The 20553-nt window shown below is 41.0% G+C and overlaps 1 protein-coding gene across 1 annotated transcript; it reads right to left on the bottom strand.

The window, feature by feature from the left end:
• Nucleotides 1-7200: 7200 nt before the first annotated feature.
• Nucleotides 7201-15089, bottom strand: kcna2b (potassium voltage-gated channel, shaker-related subfamily, member 2b). The gene is made up of 3 exons (XM_018668206.2): nucleotides 14805-15089; nucleotides 13787-13937; nucleotides 7201-13018 (listed from the first exon to the last, which is right to left on the bottom strand). The coding sequence occupies exon 3, from the start codon at nucleotides 12899-12901 to the stop codon at nucleotides 11399-11401; it is 1503 nt and encodes a 500-aa protein (XP_018523722.1). The 5' UTR covers nucleotides 12902-13018; nucleotides 13787-13937; nucleotides 14805-15089; the 3' UTR covers nucleotides 7201-11398.
• Nucleotides 15090-20553: the final 5464 nt, after the last annotated feature.

Here is a 20553-nt window from a genome sequence, read left to right on the forward strand (position 1 = left end):
CCTCTCTGTAGCTCCGCCCAGGTGCTACCTGATCAGTCATTAATGAATCTCACCTTTCTGTGGATGAAGTGATTTAAAGCTCCTTCAGCATCAGAAAGGTCTTTTCTGTGGTTGATTTGGATCAGTGGTGGAGTGTTGTGTACCCCATTAAGTGTGGGGCATAATACAATATTAAAACATCACAGTCTTTGTCCTTGCTAAAGTCCATCTTAAACTAACATGAGGCCTTAACAGTCTGACACAGACTATACAAGTGAAGTATGTTCCAAAGTTAGTGTTTTTAGAATGAAGTTTTCAGTTTGTGGATCACTGAAAAGTGCTTTCTAGCTGATCTACATCAGTATCTTATTGGTTTTGGACAGTGGACAGAAAGGCCCCAGCCAAAGCAGGGTTATGTTTATACAAAACAGTGCTAACTACTGCACCATCATGCCAACTGGGTATTAATGCAAAGTGAGAAATTTAAATAGCAGCTTACTCCAACACACTGCTGTAACATTGATGGACTCATTATGGAAAAAAGGAGACAAAACAATGCATCATCTTTTTTTATTCCATAGCCTACATTCCTATTAACCTGTCAGAAATTGGCATCTAACATTACCCACAATGCAATTAAAAAGATAGTCTGATCACAGATTCTGGCATGTTATAGTTGTCATTGCCCAACCAGTGACAGAAACCTGAGTTATTCTATGCATGTGCAAACTGCAACTACTTCTTGACACGGGTAAACCTAATCCTAACACTGTCTCTTGCACATGCATAGGACAAATTGGGTTTCCAGTAGGGATCAAGCAGTGGCTATGCCAGAAGAGAGTAATGTTGCCTTGAGCTGTTAGGATCAAGCAGAGCTGAGGAGAGGGCTGGAGATACTGACATCTTTCTAACTGCACCTGTTTTTTTTTTTCATATTCAGACTTGTAGTTGTCAGTCCCAGCCAATGCTGCCTCAAATGACATCACTTGAGGAAATTTATCAGTCATGGTGAAACTCTCTCTGGTCCCTCTAAAGGACTGCACACATTTTGTTTTACACTGGGTATGCAATAGTACTGCCCAAGACTTTGATGTATAGAATTGATAGAATTCCCCTTTAAGAGACTGTTTGGAGGATTTCTTGACTGCTTAACTCCACAGAACAAGACTTTTGGATTTTTTCCCCTATCATATACACTGACACTGCTTTAAGAAGAGATATTTTCATGGCCAGTATGAACAGGAGGAATGATTACAGTGACCAAAAACTCTTTCAGTGTGTATATGGGGTGACTGTCATTTCAAAATGGATTTGAAAAATGTAAACCTATCTTTTGAATAATACTTTCTAATCTTGCATTCCTTACAGGCCTTCTACTGTGGACACATCCACTTATTGCAAATTCATAAGTAAGTACGGTATATTGTATTTTGTATGAGCCATGCAGGTCAAATGTTAAACTCCCTGTGGTCAAATAAGATCGATTAACTACATCGCTAAGTGCAAAATTAATCTCCCATCATCTCTGTTTAAGTGGATGTGTCTGGCACAGATGTTTCCACATACTGACCCCTGGACCTGCGATCAGCCTCAGACTGAGGAGGAGACACTACTGTTTGGCTCCTGAGCCTGGATCAGTACTGAGTCATATGGGGCACACTCCATAATATGGATAGGCTTCCCTCTGCTGGATACTGGCAGCACTGCACTTTGGCACACAAACTTCTCTCTTCAGGCCATAAACAGTACAGTGGGGTCAAGTGGTCTCAGACTTTTAGGTCTCACCATAGGTTTTTGGACAGTCTGGATTTTGCTTATCTTACTTATTGCATTTGTATTCATTATTAGGTCAGTTTTGGACAGTCTCTCAGGTATGGAAGAAAGTGTACTAATCCCAAGAAACACTGGCTGATTGTGATATATCCCCTGTAATTTTGTTTAAAGAAATTTCCACTAATACTATTTAAAGTAAAACTTGTTTCTCTGCTCACTGCTTGAATAATTGGGCTCCATGTGTTTCTACTCAAACAGATGTATGTCCGCAGACTGACACTGCGTTGCCACAGGTCATTTATCTAACATATTAATACTGGTAAAATCTGAAATGAAAAGATCAAATTCCAAATGTTTTTTTCAATTGTTAACACCATTCAGTAAGCTTTTTTCTTTTAGACTCAAGTACAGTTAACCTTATACATACATATTAGGGCAGCGCTGTCACATTTTCCAACCCTAACCCCATCCTTCATATATATTCTGAAGTTTCAAGTCGTAACCCTCTATATACAGTACATTAGACATACTCCCAAGCATGCATCTTACTGCTACTTTTCCAGGTTACACAGCAACACAAGTGTGGATAATTCTGACTGTTTATTGTGTGTGTGTGTGTGTGTGTGCGTTTCCATCGTTTCATTCCATATTCATGAGTAGCGCTTGTCTTCTTCCAGGAATCCTAGACTACACGTCTCAACAGGCCTGATCCCCTGCTCTTTTCTCAGTCACTCACACTTCTTTGTTTTTCCTATTCCTCCCAAAGCTGTCACTGCCAACACTCTGCTCTGCTTTCCCATTAGAGCAACAAAAAATAGGCCAAAGAGAGTAGGGCTAGGCAACTAGACAAAACAAAGCTGGAGAGAGGATGAGGAAGAAGACAAAGAAAGGGATATCTGGAACTGTGAAATAGGTTTGATTCTGGTTAAGAATAAATAGCCTCATTATTCTTGGTCATATACACATATTTAATGGTTTGTGAATCATTAAAAGATGTTATAACACTTTTAATAATAACATTTTAATTTAAAAAAAGATCTTATAGTCCTCTTTGGTTGAACACAGGACACCAGGCAGATAGAGGGACAGTGAATGAGCTTTTGAGTTTGAGACACAATTAGCTACTAAGGCTAAGTAGCCATCAACTGCTAATGCTCTCCAATCACCACCCATTATGTAATCCACTTCTGATGCATATTTGATCAATACACTAAGAGGTATGAACAAAAGCTAAGAGCCAATCAGTGTGTGTGTGTGTGTGTGTGTGTGTGCGTGTGTGTGTATTTCTATTTTAAATGCTACATAGTGAAGACCAAAAAAAGTATTTTCCCAACATTTTTGGAAAATGAGGACATTCTGGCCGGTCTTCACAACTTCAAAGGGTTGTTTTAGGGTTTGCTTAAAGGGTAGGTAAGGGGTTGTATGTGTGTGTGTCTATGTCCAGTGGGCCCATGTGACCACACCTATCATTTCTGTATTTTACAGTGTTGTTGTACAGGTAGAAAATCATTCATATGACAAAAAAAAAAAAAAAAAAAAAAAAAAAAACAAACAAAAAAACAAAACTTGAACCTGCAGAAAGACAGACAATACCAACAGGGATTGACAATCAAAGGAGAAACAGAGAAAAGAACTGGCGACCAGGGGGGATTGTAGAAGATGATTTTTGAGTTTATGAATTATTTATGCAGGGTGGGTATTTTAAGCCCCTTATATCATGTCTGTGAGCAATGAGTGGGTGGAGGAACAGACAGAAGAAGAGGAAGTGGGTATCAGTTGCCTGTGTTGTCAGTGTGGTGACTATTACTATACTTAGCCACACACTCACACACACATAGAAACAGACACACACAACTTTGTCTATTCATATGGTCACATACAAAGAACTGCAAAAAAAATACTTAATATTCATCAACACATTTTACCATCAGAGGAGAACATCCCTCTGTCTTCTTGTGAATGGGTTTATTGTGGCATATGGGATATTAGGTTTTTTGGTAGTGATGTGACCGGGCTAAGGATTTTAGACAGTCCTATGTTATATCTCATGACTCCTTTTTACTGGAATGAAGCAAGAAAACAGAAACTACACTCTTTTGTATACAAAAATGAAAGCAAAGGAAGAAATATGTGTTACTCACTTCCTTTGTCTGTTTTTTTTTTTTTTACTCATTTCTTTCAGTTCCATTTTTTCTCTTGGATTACACAACAGAAACTAATGGTTTAGTTTTAGGTTGCCTTCCATCTAATACTTGTGAGTAAAGAGACATTAAACAATTTGTTTAATTTTGACTAAATGGTGACCAAATGATTTCACTTCTGTATATGTGGACATAATCATGTCCCTTCATGGACACTAGGTGGCAGATAAGTTAACATCAAGGGATTTAATGAATGAAGAGTGAGGTTAACTGACAATGACTCAGTTACTCATTGAAAGTTCTATAAAGGCAAAATGTGATCTGCAAACGTTTTTAAGAAAGCAGTCCATCTGTCCACCAAGCCACTAGAAACCCACATGTATATGTTTGTCCTTACTGCAATGCAAGGTCACTGCTTGCACGTGACTTAGTTTCACCTCTGTGGGTTATTCATGAAAGCAGCAGGATTCCCTGATATCATGCTGTTGTCAGCCCAGACACACATGTTTGAGTTTTGCAGGACTGTTGCATATTTTCCTTTATACCCAGTCATAGACAGGATTTTTTTTTCTGCAGCCTACACAGAGGTTGTCATTGTTTGTCATGTGTGAAGTGAAACCGAGTCTCTGTACTTTCAACAATGCTGGTTGCATGTTATTATACAGCAATGTTTATGCTAAAAAGAGAGCTAGGGGCAATGAAGTGTATTACTTTATTCCCTTATTTTATCATGAATAATTCCTGGAAAATTTTTGTTTTTTTTCTCTGGAGCTCATTCCAGAGCTCAGTAGGCTACAGTATGCAGATTACCTTGTTGTGCCTATCAACATCTTACTCTGTGCTTCATGTTTGTTTTGATTCCACAAGCCTAATTTTGTTGGTAGATAAGCTGACATAAAGACAGATGGAGTACAGTAAAGAAACAGCATGGCTGAAAATATTAACAGCAGTAGGTCCCTTTTATGTTTATGGGGACTGCCCCCTTTTCCATGTACTGTATGTCATATGAATGTATTTTTGAATCAGTGTCCTTCTATACAAGACTACAACTGCAGAAATTAGGTGAAATGAAGAATTCAGTTTCAAAATTCCTCACGGAATTTCATCAAATGTAATTGATGTTTATACAAACACTTTTACATAATATTGTTTTTAATGTTGAATATCACCTTGTTATCACTTAGCTATAAACTGTTTGTTGTACTATAAATGGATCTTCTTAGTTAAGACAATATTGAAGACCCTTGCAGCTCTGTGTTTGGCTGTAAGTAAAGATATATGATGGAGAGCAGCCGACAGAATGTGGGCCAACCCTTTAAATCAATTCAGCTCATTAAACACATTGACAGGTTGGAACTCCCCAGTGGCATTCTTTACTAATACGTCCTCCTTCTTGTCTCTTCAAAATCTGGGCAAAATCTCAAAACCCTTCTCCCACTCCACCTCCTCTATTACTCACTCCCTGTTTCAACTATAAATCATCCCTGCATCTGAATTTTTTTAACCTTTTTGAAAATACTTTATTCCACGCTGCCTTATGTTATTTTTCTTTGAGTTCAACAAATACTACTAGTCCAAGAAAATATCTTGTTTCTCTGTACACATCATTACCATACACTTCACAGTATACACGATCCACTGGCTGTTACAGCAAGAATGAGGCATTCCCTGCAAACACAAAGGAAACCTACTGCTATTAATAGAAGAGGTAAAAATAGTAGGGGCTTCCACTGTTGGGTTAGGAGTGATGAAAACAGGGCCACCCCTCCTCCACACATAGACAATACATATAAATGTTCAGAAGTGCTCACAGTACCCATCTAGGTTCCCCCTATGGAACCTGGTGTGCTATAAAGAAAGTACAGGATGACAGGTCCATTAACTGGGTTGCATATTAGGTTATAAATCAGGTCATACTGCAATGGGCAAATGTTCACAGCATGTGAGCCATTCACTTGGTCTATTGGGTATTGCCTCATATGACACACAAACACAAGTGCACTTGTGTCCATCAAAATGACAGGCCTTGGAATAGGGAAACCCATAGGTAATATATGAATTTCATTATTTTCTTGTGACCACGTTAAATCATTTCATAAACGTATAAAATAAAAACAGTAAGTCAGGACGAGGACTGGGAACAACCTCACACACATTGTAAGACAGGACAAACCACAGATGTGTGATATAGTTGGAATACTGGCTGTCTGTCTTGAACTTGAGCAAAGATCATGTTTAATACATACAGTAGCTAATCAAACAATCAGTGGCCCAATACCCATCAGTTACTTTGAAGGCTGCCTTGGAAAGCTGCCTTTCTGTCCTTAGTTGACATACACAGCGTCTCGAGATAACTTCTGTTGTGAATTGCGCTATATAAATAAATTTGACTTGACTTTGACTTGACTTGACTACAGGAACCCAATTAACTGAGCTAGCCAGAGGGGGCATTATTCTCCTGTTAATATATGTCTGGGAGAAGAATCAGATCACCCACTGTGCATTACTTTGGTGCTTAGAGCTGCTGGAGAGGCTGAGATAGAGAGGGAAAGCAAGAACAAACTCAAGTAGCAGTGATGAGACCAGAGGGGAGAGACAACAAGAGGAGAGAAAAAAATTTCCAGCTATTGAGGAAAAGTGTTAGACTCTACTAAAAAGCACTGATACAGAGAATGTTTGTACTTGTCCCACTTGAACCAAATTACTCTCCTCTGTCTCCGTCATTCTCTCTGCCTCACCCCTCACTTTCCCCCTCAATGGTTTTATAAATAGACCACTTTTCTTTCTCAGTAAACCACAGTGAACATAAGATTCACTTAAGGGGAGAAGCAGGACACAAAACCACTGAGGAGGTGTGGGTCGATAGTCAATTCAAATATACCTTCTATAATGGACATGAGAGGGTCCGCTCCAGCGGTGCCTTCATCAATTTATGTTGCATATTGTATGAAACCTTTAGGTTTTCTTTCTCACTGCTTTATTATCTTTGCTTTAAGCCCACAGAGGAAGATTGGAATCTGTTACACAGTGTATGCCTTAGCAACTGTAGTAGTGCTGTATTTTAACATAGGACATACGGTAAAATATTGGATTTCACGTAAGCAATCACTGACTTAGAGAAATCATTTTTGCTCAATTTGCTCAAGACTTAAAAAATATTGTTAAGACATTATAGTTAAAAATCATTGGTCCCCAGGTTTTGATGATAAAAGAAGCATCAATATGAGACAAACTGATCTAAATCCACTGTCAGATTGTTTGTGAAACACATTACATCTGTTGAGAAAGACAGAAGCAAAACAGCAGCTTGAGGTTATTGTAAAGATGTTATTATTGATATAATCATCAGACCATTATTATTATTCATAATAGTTTTATAATTTACAATTATTTTGAATGATGAAAGTCTCTATTAATCAGTTTATATTCATTGTAAATCCTTGTGAAGGGCATGGCAAGTGTTCAGATCCATGTTTCCTTTAACAACAGACAGTTTGCATCTTGGGTCAGTCTTTTCCCTATAATGGTAGAAAAGAACAGTTTTTATACAGATAGCTGAGCAGAATCCAGCACGAGAACATAATACAGTGAAGGAGCTGAGGATTATCTAAAGCACATACAAACACATTTCTGACCAGCAATAGCTGAGGAAGGCAGAGGAAGGAGAGTAAGTGGAAGATGCTGTCTGGGGGTAAATATGTATTAAGACAGTACAGACAGAATGTATTTGACCAAGGCTTGCATGTGTATTTCAGTCAAAACTCAGCCCATGCACTGTTTGAGGCTCAAAGGTGAGCTGATAATGAGAATCAAATATAAAAACATGGTGAAAACAAACAAACAAACAAAGATGAATTATACAGTGTCTGATGACACAAATAAGTTAAAAGTTCTCATAGAAATTATATTTCCTTCATGATTTTTAAAATAAATTTCCATTGTTTTTCCCTGGAGCATACTAACTAACCGAAGAGATAAATCACCTTCTACACATCTTTAGTTTCTTGGATTAGTTCAGCAAGCACACACTTTGATTCCCTGCTACACACAGGAATCTGTACATGGCAGAAGCTCATTTTAAAGCTGAAGCTTTAGGCATTTTAAGACATCATTGAAAGCAGCTGTAACTATTAGATACATTGTTTACATGGCTATGTGTGTTCACCACAGGCAGTGGGTTTGAGTCTATTCACTTTGTGGCCTTTAAGTTTGATGAAAACCACAGGTACGTGTCTGTCCTGACAGCAGAAGTCACCACAAAGGTATATGTTCACAGGCAGTGTGTGTACATGTGTGTAGACTGGCTGTATGTGTTCAAAATGTCCGGCGTGTGTGTCAAGTGTCCTCTTGTCTGTGTTGTGAAGTATGGCAAAGATGGTTTTTCCTTGGTTCAAATCCTGATGTGCTGTCTTCTTGGTTTCTCCAAAAGGGTGTCTCTGTCTTGACAGAGTGTCACTTCGGTTGTGTGCTTGGTATCAAGAGTGGAAAATATGGCAGTCCAGACAAAGCTTTCGTGTCACATAAAGTCACATAGGTGTTCCAGTACAGTGTAGAGAAATACAAGTATACATCAGAGTAAAAAGCAGAGGGTGTGGGCAGTGTTTATCTTACTTTCATCTACATACTTTCCATCCCAACCTTTCCTCTCTTTCCCTCTATTTCCTCTCTTCAACTGCTAGAGACTGGCTCAGGCTGATACTACAGCTTATCTCATAAGTCAACACATGCTTTCGGATCTTATCTCTAGTGAGCGTAGTGAGACTTTCCTTTCAGTTTTGTTTAAAATACTACATGCATGTGTTATATTCACAGTCTGTAAACAGTATGCTAAGATGGAATAGAATACATAGAGCACCAGAGTCATTCTGGCCTGGAGTCAAGAGGAGCAGTGTTTTAGATAACTGTTACCACATTGTCTCTAAAAGCTACACACTCAGCTTGGATCTAAAAGCTCTCCATTTCTCTCACATTCTCTTTGTCCCTCTCTCTTTCTCTCACTTGATCTCTCTCTCTCTCTCACACACACACACATATGCACAAACAACACTACACAGAGCTTGATGGACCTATATGTCAGAGATAGGGGCACTCTGACAGTCCTTTGGAGCGTTATGATACACTTGACTGAGCAAAAAGTCAGACAGACTAACTCTTCGAATCTCTGTTCGTCCACTGGGCTGGCAGCAGATAGTAGCTGTTGTCGTGCTTTCACTATGAGACACTGTTACTGAGCTGTGACCGCGACTGAGATCGTAAAGACTATAAAGCTGAAGGCAGCGGGACATTAGTTAACGTCTGAACTGTTAACTCATACTGCAGTGCCTGTTCTGTGGCTCTGGACTCTCATGTCACCTTGCCTCCCTGTTTACTCTTCTGTTTAACCTGCTGTCATTTTCTCAATCCTCCTTACATTAGAGACAGATAACAGATCTTCTTATGGACACGCAACCCTCTCTAGGTAAATCACATGGATCGCGATTCAAGAATATTTTAAATAGCAATGGCAAAAAGATGCATATGCAAAGCATCACTCTCACATGTTAAACAAGACACTTGTCTTTCATGTATTGCACATAGTGTCAGTATTTCTAGAAATATAGGAATACATTAAGTAAATTTGCCTTTTAAGTATTAGTATCATACTAATGCATGCTCCAATGAATACTTTAAAGGACGTGCAGCTCTACAATAACAGAATAGCATCTGTAATAAAGGACATATACTTTAGTCTAGGTTCCTGCATTATGTGGGCAAATTGCACCAATGGAATGACTGTTCAAACTACATTAGGTAAGAAAACAAAAACAAAAAAATTATAAGAAAAGATATATATTCCAGGTGGCAGTACATTTGTTTTTGGTGACCTGATATCTGACCTAGAATCATGGGAAAACACTGTTTCGTTTTGAACTCATTCCAGAGGCACACAAAGTTTACCAAATTTTGGCATATTGCTAAACGGGTGAAAAATATGGGAGCAAGTGCATAACCTAAGCTATAATGATTTATCAGTTTGATTAAGTAAAATCAATCAATCAAAAAAAAAGTATTGCTAATGAGCCTCTGGAGATCATAAGCAAGCTTACAGTATGTGGCATTGCTGGTATGAGGGCAGATGGACCCTAATGATCTTATAAGTTAATTTTAGTTGATAATTGAGCTCCTTCTTTAATCGCGAGCATTTGGTAATTTAAAACTTCTAGGGTTTACATAAGCCTTAATGAATTAATTTGTACATCAGCCTAGTTAGCTTTGCAGCAATACATGTTAATCTGCGCTGAAATTAGCCTTTGACAAAAACAACTAACTTAAACCTCACCCAACCCAAATCTCTCTGAACAATCTCTACAAACATGGAATGCTATGAAGTCAAGAACAGCAATTTATGCTGGGCAGTGGTATCAAATTAAATGGCACTCACTGTTACAGTGGAGTGGGAGGCAGCTAAACACTTTAAGGTACAGTTAAAAGGATGGAGAAATAGGCACTCAAAACACTACAGAAAAAATATTCACAATCTTTCTTTCTACATTGGGCATATTACTCATTAAAAATGTGGGTGAGAAGCACACATTCAACATAATTAAAAAAGGCATTACAACAAATCAAATGAACACACAGCTATAAATAAGACATTCACTTTGATTAGAGAGACATTTCTTCTGTCCTGCTAGCCTGCACTGGCTGGAATAAAAGGCAGTGTCTTGGTGAGTACATATATATATATATATATATATGATAAATCCACTTGAGCTTCATCAAAGGAGGAAAAACAGCAGGAAAAAGAAGGTGGTGCACTATTGTGGTCCAGAATTACACAATAGCATTGTCATTTATCTGTTAGTCTCTAGAGAGGCCACTAGCTTGTACTAGACAATACATAGCGAGGGCTGAAGGAGTAAAGCTAGTGCATTCTGGCTTTTTCTCTCACAGAGAAAGCAACAAATGATCCCTTGACAGAACAGCTGTGATCTTGGCCAGTTAGTTTTTTCTCTGAGTCAGGACCTTGGCAGTTAGAGCTGCAGATTAAAGTTGCTCATAGATGCTGATAGTATGCCCTGTTTTTAATCACAAATCAATAACTTAAGTTACATTTAAAAGCTAAATTGTTGTTATCGTGCATCTTCTCCCAACGGCAGCTTGAGCAAGAAGGTAGAAACTTGTGGTCCCTTTATGCTGTTAATATTGGTTATTACTGGTTAGGCTACTATATGGCTACTGTTGCGAGCAGGACGACTACTGTCATATAGGTAAGACTCCATGCAGATGTTGACTGTCTTAAATAAGACAGGTGGCAGTTCTATGATATGCAATGATAGGTCCATAGGATGTGGGAGAATATAAGGTCCTTTCTAATGACCTTTTCTCCAAGTCAATCTCACTCATCTGCTCTGGACTCCCATATTGGGTGCCATACGTTGGTCGATACAGGGAGTCACACCTTCATTCCCCTGTTACAGTCCCAGTAGACCCCAGCTGAGGTTAACCATCTACAGTAGCTCACGTTATACATCTGTACGCATCTTAGTGATATTTACATAGTTAGTGTTGGCCAGGGTGCAATTTCCTGTTTTCATGCCCTCTGGCCTGAAGTCCTCTGTGCTGTGGTTCACAGCCTCCTGAATCTCCACATAATCAGATTTACTGAGAGTGGACCCACTGCCGCTCCGACCACTCTTCTTCAGATCGTCAGCTGAGCTGGCTTTAGGCACACTTGGGATATTGAGATACTGTGCCTGTTCTTCGCCCTCCGTCTCTCTGTGGTAGAAGTAGTTGAAGTTGGACACAATGACGGGTACGGGCAGGGCAATAGTCAGCACACCAGCAATTGCGCAGAGAGACCCAACAATCTTTCCTCCGATGGTCGTCGGGTACATGTCTCCATAGCCAACAGTGGTCATGGAAACCACAGCCCACCAAAAGGCCTCGGGTATGCTGGTGAACTGGGAATGTGGCTCGTCTGCCTCTGCAAAGTAGACAGCACTAGAGAAAAGGATCACACCAATAAACAGGAAGAAGATGAGGAGACCCAGCTCACGCATGCTGGCCTTCAGAGTCTGTCCCAAGATCTGAAGCCCCTTCGAGTGACGTGAGAGTTTGAATATACGAAAGACCCTAACTAGACGAATGACGCGGAGAATAGCCAGAGACATAGCCTGTTGGCCTGGCTGGCTGTCCTCTGGCCTCTCTGCTAGCTCTGTGCCCAGCGTGATAAAGTAGGGGATGATTGCCACGATATCAATGATATTCATGATGTTGCCAAAAAATCCAGCTTTACTGGGACAGGCAAAGAACCTAACTAGGAACTCAAAAGAGAACCAGATGATGCAGAGGGTCTCCACGATGAAGAAGGGTTCTGTAAAATATGTCGAGCTGTCAGTGGTAGAGGTGGTGTTGTACAAGGACTGGGATGAATATTTGTAAATCTGCTCCTCTTCATTTCGGAAAATTGGTAGTGTCTCTAGACAGAAGCTGACAATAGAGATAAGAATTACCATGACAGAGATGATGGCAATGATACGAGCGGGACCTGAGCTCTCCGGGTACTCGAACAGCAGCCAAACTTGTCTCTGAAATTCGTTCTCTGGTAGAGGCCGCTCTTCTTCCTTTATGAAACCTTCATCCTCTCTGAAGATTTCCATAGCCTCCTCGCCTAATTCATAAAACCGGATCTCCTCTGAAAAAATGTCCAAGGTCACATTAACAGGCCGGCGAAGCCTACCTCCTGATTGATAATAATACAGAATAGCATCAAAACTTGGTCGATTCCGGTCAAAAAAGTACTCATTCCGGAGAGGATCGAAATACCTCATCCTTTTTTTAGGATCACCCAATAGTGTCTCCGGAAACTGGGAGAGGGTCTTGAGCTGCGTTTCAAATCGCAAGCCTGAGATGTTGATGACGACCCTCTCACAGCACTCATGATCTGGCTCTGGGTCGTACTGGTCGTGAGGCTGACCCGGATGCGCCGCTGCTTCATCTGCGGGGTCGCTCGTAGCAACCGTCATGCTGGAGGGAGATGGGACCTGCAGCTTTCAAACAGGGTGGAGCCACTTCGGGCCTCGAGGAGATAAAGACCCCCCACACTCGTGGGCTCAGGTACAGGCAGATCTGCCAATGAAGTGCTACAGGACAGGATAGAAAGCAAAGAAACACTACAATATTAATGTGATTGCTCTGTGTTTCCTGTTGTCATACTTTTAAATTGATTTCTCTTTTTAGATTTTGAGCATGCATATTCAACAACCTGCAATCACTGGCTTGTTTTTCTGATCCATTCAGGTTCGTTACACATGACATCTTCCACAGACCAAAATCATCAATAATTCCCTGAAACGCTGTGTTATTTCAAGGCCTTCTTGCAAACAGGCAGGATCAGGGTGGGCGAAAATAACAGGCAGGAGGGGCAGAACCATTTGAGCGCATTGGCTCCATTGTGTCTATGTGTATTAGGTTATGAGTTCTCTCTCATTTGAGCACACTGCAGGATCAATATGCTCGCCAGTAATACTGTATCAGCTCTCACAGGGTGCAGTTACAAATAACAAATCTGATTATATGCTGAGTGCTCCATACAATCTCTGAGATAAATTTCCTCTCTCTGTACGTGTGATGTGATCACCATTCACTCCCAAAGCTAAGAAAAACTTCATCAAGTCACTGATCAAATTAATAGTTTATCAGTAGATTATATTTAGGGATGTTTGTCATAGCCAGTGGTTGACGTTGCTGTTTGAGCAGTACACTATAATCTTCAAAATTCACGCACATTGCATAAAAGCAACATGTATATGGATATTGTGGAGGTATTAGATTGTACTTTGGAGACAGCCACAGATGTGTAATTTTGTTGTAAAAGCAGCAATATCTGACTAAAGATCACAAATTCCTACCTATTTCCACTGGCACTTGTGAGGCTTATTTACAATCTGTCCTCTGGTGGTGATATGTAACTGGACCCAGCAGAAGTGTCCGATCCAAACTCAGTCCCCACGGTTAAAGCAGTTCGTCTCTGCTGGCCATACATCACCCGAAGCTCCGGCTCTGCAGCAGCGCAGCAGTAGGGAGTGGGAGAGGGGACAAAGCGTGAGGATGCAGGAGTTACCTCCCCTAGCCTCAGTGACCGGCAGATACATGTTGTGATACAGCTAAAGGCTACAGGTTGAAGGATGGTGGAATTTACGAAAAAAAAAAAAAAAACATTGCTGGCATCAGCAAAAAATTGTCAGAACAACATGCCACCTGCCTGTCGTAACAGCAAAGGCAATCCTCTAGCCTGATATCTGCAGAGACTTATTAAGGAAGGTTTTCGGGAGACGATGCTGTCAGTATTTAGAACTACTGGGAAGCACCCATGCGTCGGCAGATTTCATCTAGGGCGAAATCACCTGTTTGATCCCTCAAACAGGTCCGTGTTCCGCCCGAGAATTTTTTTGCATCTCGGTATTTTAGCACATTAAAAAACACTATTTTCTAATCTATCTCCACGTAAATCCCATTATCTTTTTTCTGATGGGGAATATCCATATGAAAACACCAATGATGCACGTTAGTAACAAATGGAGGCTTATGTTCACAATCCATTCCATGGAATAACGCAGTCCTCTGATGGCGTTTTCAACAGACGGGGAACTATTTATATATATATATATATATATATATATTCATATATGTTAAGACAAAGCAGTCAAGTTCATGCACTGGGGATATTCAAACATTAACTGGCAGTGTTGTAGTTGCAAGTGAGTTAGTTTGGAGTGGCAGGTGCCAGACATGCTCAAGCCATTTGCAGCCCCATCACCCGAGTGGATCGTGGACAGCCACAATAAGACTCCATGCACTAAACAAAGCAGCATAACATTATCTGTGGGAATACAGCATAATTTCAGATAATGGCATGCAGGAATTCACCCTGATTCTCTTGGTGCGCAGACGCATGTGTGTGTGTTTTTTATCCAGTTTGTCTCCTCTTAAAAGGTGCCTTGAGCTCGTGAGTCCATTCCTGTCCCTCTTCCCCTTATTTGACTAATCTGTCCAGCGAGCTGTGTCATCTCATCACGACCAACTGTGTTTGAGCTGCCGGCTCTTCCCACGTCTCTCATATTTCACCATAATTCACCGTAGTTGAGATGCGTGGGCTGCAGTTGGGCATCGCGGCGCATACTAAGAGCTTTCTCGCGCGCCTCGCCCCATCCCTTTGCGGCCCCCCACCTTCCTCGACACTCCTGTCCGCGCTGCTCCACATTAAAGGGGAAGCATCGCCCACCACTGGGTGGAAACGGATTTCAACAACACGCGCGCGTCTCAGGAGGAGAATAGGGGGATAAAACAACATTTGGAGGTAGAAAGTGACGATAAGACGAGTGATATCATTTCCGAAAATACTGCATTACACTTTTCATTGCCCTGTGTCGCCCATACAGCAGGCAATACATAGCTAAATTAGTTCTGGTCCAAAGATAGAAATAAACAAAAAGAACACATATAGTATTAACAGTGTTTTCTCTGGGTCTGGAACAATGTCAGAGGGAAAATGAAAAAAATAAATAAAATACAGCATGTCCTCTGAACTGATATAAGCGCAATGAATTGAGGAAATGGGGACTTGATGAGCCAACAGTATGTGAACATATCTGTCTAGGATCAGCATGCATGAATTGGTCTAGTAACCCAATGAGTCATTTTTATCTGAATTTTCTCTTATCTCATGATTAGAGCACTTGACTGGGTGTGTACAGGCTTTAATGGCTACTGACAGAGCCCCTGTGTGGGAATAATCTTTTTGTGTGCATGATTTGTTATATTTACACAAATAGAACAAGACAGCATCTGCTCAAACATTATGATAGTAGATTTGAAATGTGCGAGTGAACTGTGTGTACCACTTTTGAGGTCTTTAATATATGCAGAGTACGGAGGCAGGCTCTCGTACAGTTCGTTGAGTTGTTGATCACACTCTGATCATTTACAGACCTGCATACTGTATCACAGTCCGCTAATTACTGCCTCCACCTATTAAGCATATGCAGGCACACACTCACGCTCGCAGCTGACTGATGCTAACAGCTCTTAATACAACCACAAAGCAGATGAAATTCATGCTGAGAGTCCAGATATTACACGGTCAGATTAACTGGTGCAGCGAAGTCCTCCTTGCAGAAGCATCTTCCCTGCCCTTCTTTCCTCCACTGCTTGAAAAGTGGGCCAGGTGAAAACCCAGATATGTCTTCAGGCAGAGAGCGGCACATGAAAGAACAAGAGACTCCACAACTCCTTAGAGAGTACATGAGGAATACTACACGTCCTCCCCCACGCCATCTCCTTGATCTGCCATTCTCCACAGCCCAAGGACAGGTTCAACATGATATTCAGTCCTTCTCCAATTAAAGTGTCAGAATACTGATTAAGATGATGACATGGGACCACAGGAATTGCAGCCATGGGGTTTTTCCACGGTGGCTGAAGATCTTACTTAGGGACAATTGACACTTTTACATAAGCAAGCTGATTAATGGCCAGGAACTCTTGAATCGCCATCATCTGTAGATGTAAATTAAGTGGGTCCATTTATAAATGCAGGGCAGCTGAGAGCCCAGCCACCAATAGCCAGTGCTTGGTGTCAGTAGTGTAACAATTCATCATCCACCACTACCACCTTCACAGCAATTATCTATTACACATTTTAACTGGTGGGATGGGTAAGAGGCCACTTAAGAGTATGGGATATGGGCTTGAGTTTGTCAGGATTGGGGGAAGGGGTGAGTCACATCCTCTATTTACTGTAATGTCTCATTTCATTCTTGCAACTATTTTGCATTTACAGTTTGCATACACTGTTCATGACCACAATCTTTTCCTTAATCTTAACCAACCGGTATTGTGTTTGGCTGACCTATACTGTAACCCTGCTATATATGAACGAGGCCATAACCATATATTCAGTTGCCACTCCCAGATCTTCTAAGAAAAATACAAAACAACAGAGAAACAGTATTAGTGAATGTTTTGGAGGTTGATGCAATATGTCCAATGTGTGGAAGAGAAATGTACAAAGAGCATCGTAACTGGCTAAAACAGGTGTACAGGTGTACAATACAGGTGATATTATTGAGCTCATTTCTCTAACTCACTGCACCATCTATCTTTTCCACCTGCGAGGTGTGTCTCCCCAGAGGGTGGGGGCAGGTGGAGAGACCACAGGCAGTGATGTGAGGCAGAGATGCTGCCTGATGTGAAAGGGACGGTTGCATTATTGTTGTTCTTCCAGGTGCTTTGGCCAACCACAGCAGGCAGAGTGGCTGTGACAGACAGCTCATGGAGGCAATCAAGACACTTTAAAACCCTTAGTGCCCAACTGCCACAGGTTGCATAAAGATTTGTGCTCCATCCTGAAAAGTCTTAACTCAGTCCAATCTAAATACACAGACATTATACACTTATGATCCACATTTTCCGATGACACCATTATACGTCGATATCTATTGCAAATAAATGTCCTTACTGATAAATCATGGGAAAAAGACATGCCTTATAACTCCAGAACTTGCCTGAGAATCAGGAAGCACAGTGTCAGACTCTGAAAACTCTTGATGGATACTCGATAAATAGTTTTATGTTACTGGCCCACAAGTGACCCACAGTTTTGGGGGCCATTAACCCCTCCAACTATTTTAGATCCTCAGTTCTGTCTCCAGTTCCCTCTCACCTTCAAGCGGTGCCAAGTCTCAGCAGAATGGGACCACTGATTCAGTTTTGAGTTCATCCAAGCAGACCAGATGGAACCTCATAATTTAAGGACTCTCTCGAGCTAATGACCCCACATGACTGCCTTAACTACATGTACTATATAAAACACCATTTCAACTTTTGCATTTTTTGATTGTGACACCTTGTAGCACCATAGTGGCTGATGTTGCCTGGGCTTCGTTGAACTGTGGATAAGAAATCACATATTTGTTGTAGATGGAACAATGATGATGATGGTCAGGACAACAGAATGGTCAGTGCCCAGAACTCCCTGCACAGAATCCATTAACCTCATAAAATAAGTACATTCTACTGAGATATTTTGAAAGATAATCAACACATTTGTCTATCAGTGAGTGAGTCAGCAGATCCGCACATGTAAAGTCCCCACCCTTTTCTATGCAGTGGGACATGTGGAAGTGAGAGAGGGAGGAGGAGAGTGAGAAAGAGGGTGAAGGAGAGGAGCGGGCGTTGATCCAACTTATGACAGCAGACTGCAGGGGGAGGAGCGTTGTCCTGGATGACCTCTGCCGGTGCTGCATCAGGTGATTGTTCACTTACGAGAGCTACAACACACTCACACTCTCACTCTCACTTTCTCTCTCCCTCTCTCTCTCTCACACACACACACACACAAATGTAATACGCTGCAATATTGGCACGTGGATGCACATACCACCAGAAAGACAAAGTCACACTGACTCCATGTTTCTTTATAGAGTCCAAGACAACACATTAACCTTGAGTTCACACACACATATATAAGCACATAGATACAGATAAAATACAAATACACACACACTCTCTCTCACACAACTTAGCTGCTTTGCCTCTCTTACATTAACATTCCTATATTTTTATATGGCCGCTCCATGTGACATCATAACCTTTCATTTCACATGAAAATCCTTCTCTTCCCAATTCATTTTGACATATTGGCATCAAAATAGCGCCCCACACCAGGCATTCTCCCCTTTGAAAACTAGCCAAGGAACTTAATTACTATCATCAGCTTATTTTGACTCTTCATCCCTCTTTTTTCCCCTAATTTTCTCCCCTCGCTCCTCTGTCTCCCTGCATGTCTCCCTCTGGGATCCCCCTATATTTAGAGATTGACCCTGGAAGTTCTCTACCTGCCTGTTGAGAGCAGGCAGGCTGATGATGATCACTGCTTTCATGATGAGATATGTCCTCACCTTCAGGGTAGAGTACTCCGGTATTGATTCTGGACGTGGTTTCACTTTCTGTTGTTTTCTGGGCCTTAGAAAACAAGGGAAAATCAATAACCTGAACTGATCTGGAGGTGTGGCTTAGTCAACAGTGGAAACTTAGGAGTGTATTAATGATATCTATACTGCATGAGCATGACTGAATACGTATGGTATATGCAGAGATCTCCTTTACAACAAGGCTCGGCCTGACTTTGAAATGTCTACTGAATGTGGAGTGACACAAAGGAAATCTCCCTCCAGCAAATGTTTTCTTCCCACACTGCAGGCAGCAGTTAAGTGCCGTCTGTCTAGTCAGTTCAATCAAATCAACAGTTAATGTATACAACCACAGTCTGGCAGCCACAGGCATCAGCTACCATTTTGTCTGTGGTGTGTGTGTGTGTGTGTCTTATGTGACAGCCACTCGTGGTAACACTATGTCAGAGCCAGCATACATCCACTGGGAAAGATGGTATCTGACCCCAAAGCAATGATGGTGATCGAGGTGGGCAAAAGGTAATTATGTCAGGAGGGGCAGATGAGGTGGGTGAGTAGAACGGAGAGTGAGGAGAGTGACAGTCGCAGGAAATGTAGTAAGAGGTGTGCAGAAAATGAAAATGAAGGAAAGGCATGGGACAATAGAGGTGGAGAGGGTGGCAGATAAAGGTCACAATGACAGAACGATGAGTCATCCAGTAGAGTACAGCAGCATCTCTCTCTCTATTTTACACAATCACTCTCTCCGCAATCTGTCTGTTTGTTTTGACAGCAGTACCTAACATGACTGGCAGCAGATCACCCCTTCCAACAGCTAGAAAAAATCAAATGTGTCTAAACATCTGGGTTTGAATATGCTACAGATATTATTTCGGATGTGTGTTAGTACTATATGTGTGTGTCTGAGATAATTTTATCTTGTGTGTTTGCAATGTAGGACATATGACTAGACAGGGAGTTACACCTTGCCTGCTGCTGCCTGTGGCTGGAAACAGGAACTGATCAGCCAATCAGGATTAAGAAATAATCTGATTTTTGCAGAACCACTGGCAACAGTATCATCAGCCTTAGCAACCATCCTTTCCTGCAAAGCCAATGGTGTGAGGCTGGTGAACCACATACACTGGAAGAAAAAGTGAGCCACATATACTGTGGGTGGCAGGTGTGAGGATCAAAAAAAAAAAGTTTTATCTTACTCTATGTCATCTTATGTGTGTAATAATAAATTGTAATTATTATGGTGCTTATTTCAAGGGGATCAACTAGATTTTTAGGGGGCTTTAATTCAGGTTAAGGAAAATATATATATCCTAAAATCAGAGGGCTTTATAGCCTGAGCAGTATTCAACACTGTCTATCATTACACCATTGGTTCAGATGTGGGGAAAAAATGGATGCACCATCAGTTAGCAATGCAAAAACTAGATTATAGGAAAGGGGTTGGTGACACACCTAGTGTATCACTTGAATCTGCAGTTTGTGTTTTCAGAGCCTTAAAGTGAGTTTCAGAACTTTGCTGTACACAACCTGCAACCAAATGGGAGACCAATGCAGTTAGCAACTAGGAAGTTGGTAGAGACCAAAAATGGAGCTAAAAGAGAATAAATATTGGTCTTACAGTAGCCAGATAGCTAGAAATACAACAGAAACACACCTCCAAATTAATGATAACATTTTAAGTCATTCCATCATCCTAGAGATGTTGG

This window comes from Lates calcarifer, linkage group LG6 (assembly GCF_001640805.2).
Source record: "Lates calcarifer isolate ASB-BC8 linkage group LG6, TLL_Latcal_v3, whole genome shotgun sequence".
Classification (NCBI taxonomy): Eukaryota; Metazoa; Chordata; class Actinopteri; family Centropomidae; genus Lates; species Lates calcarifer.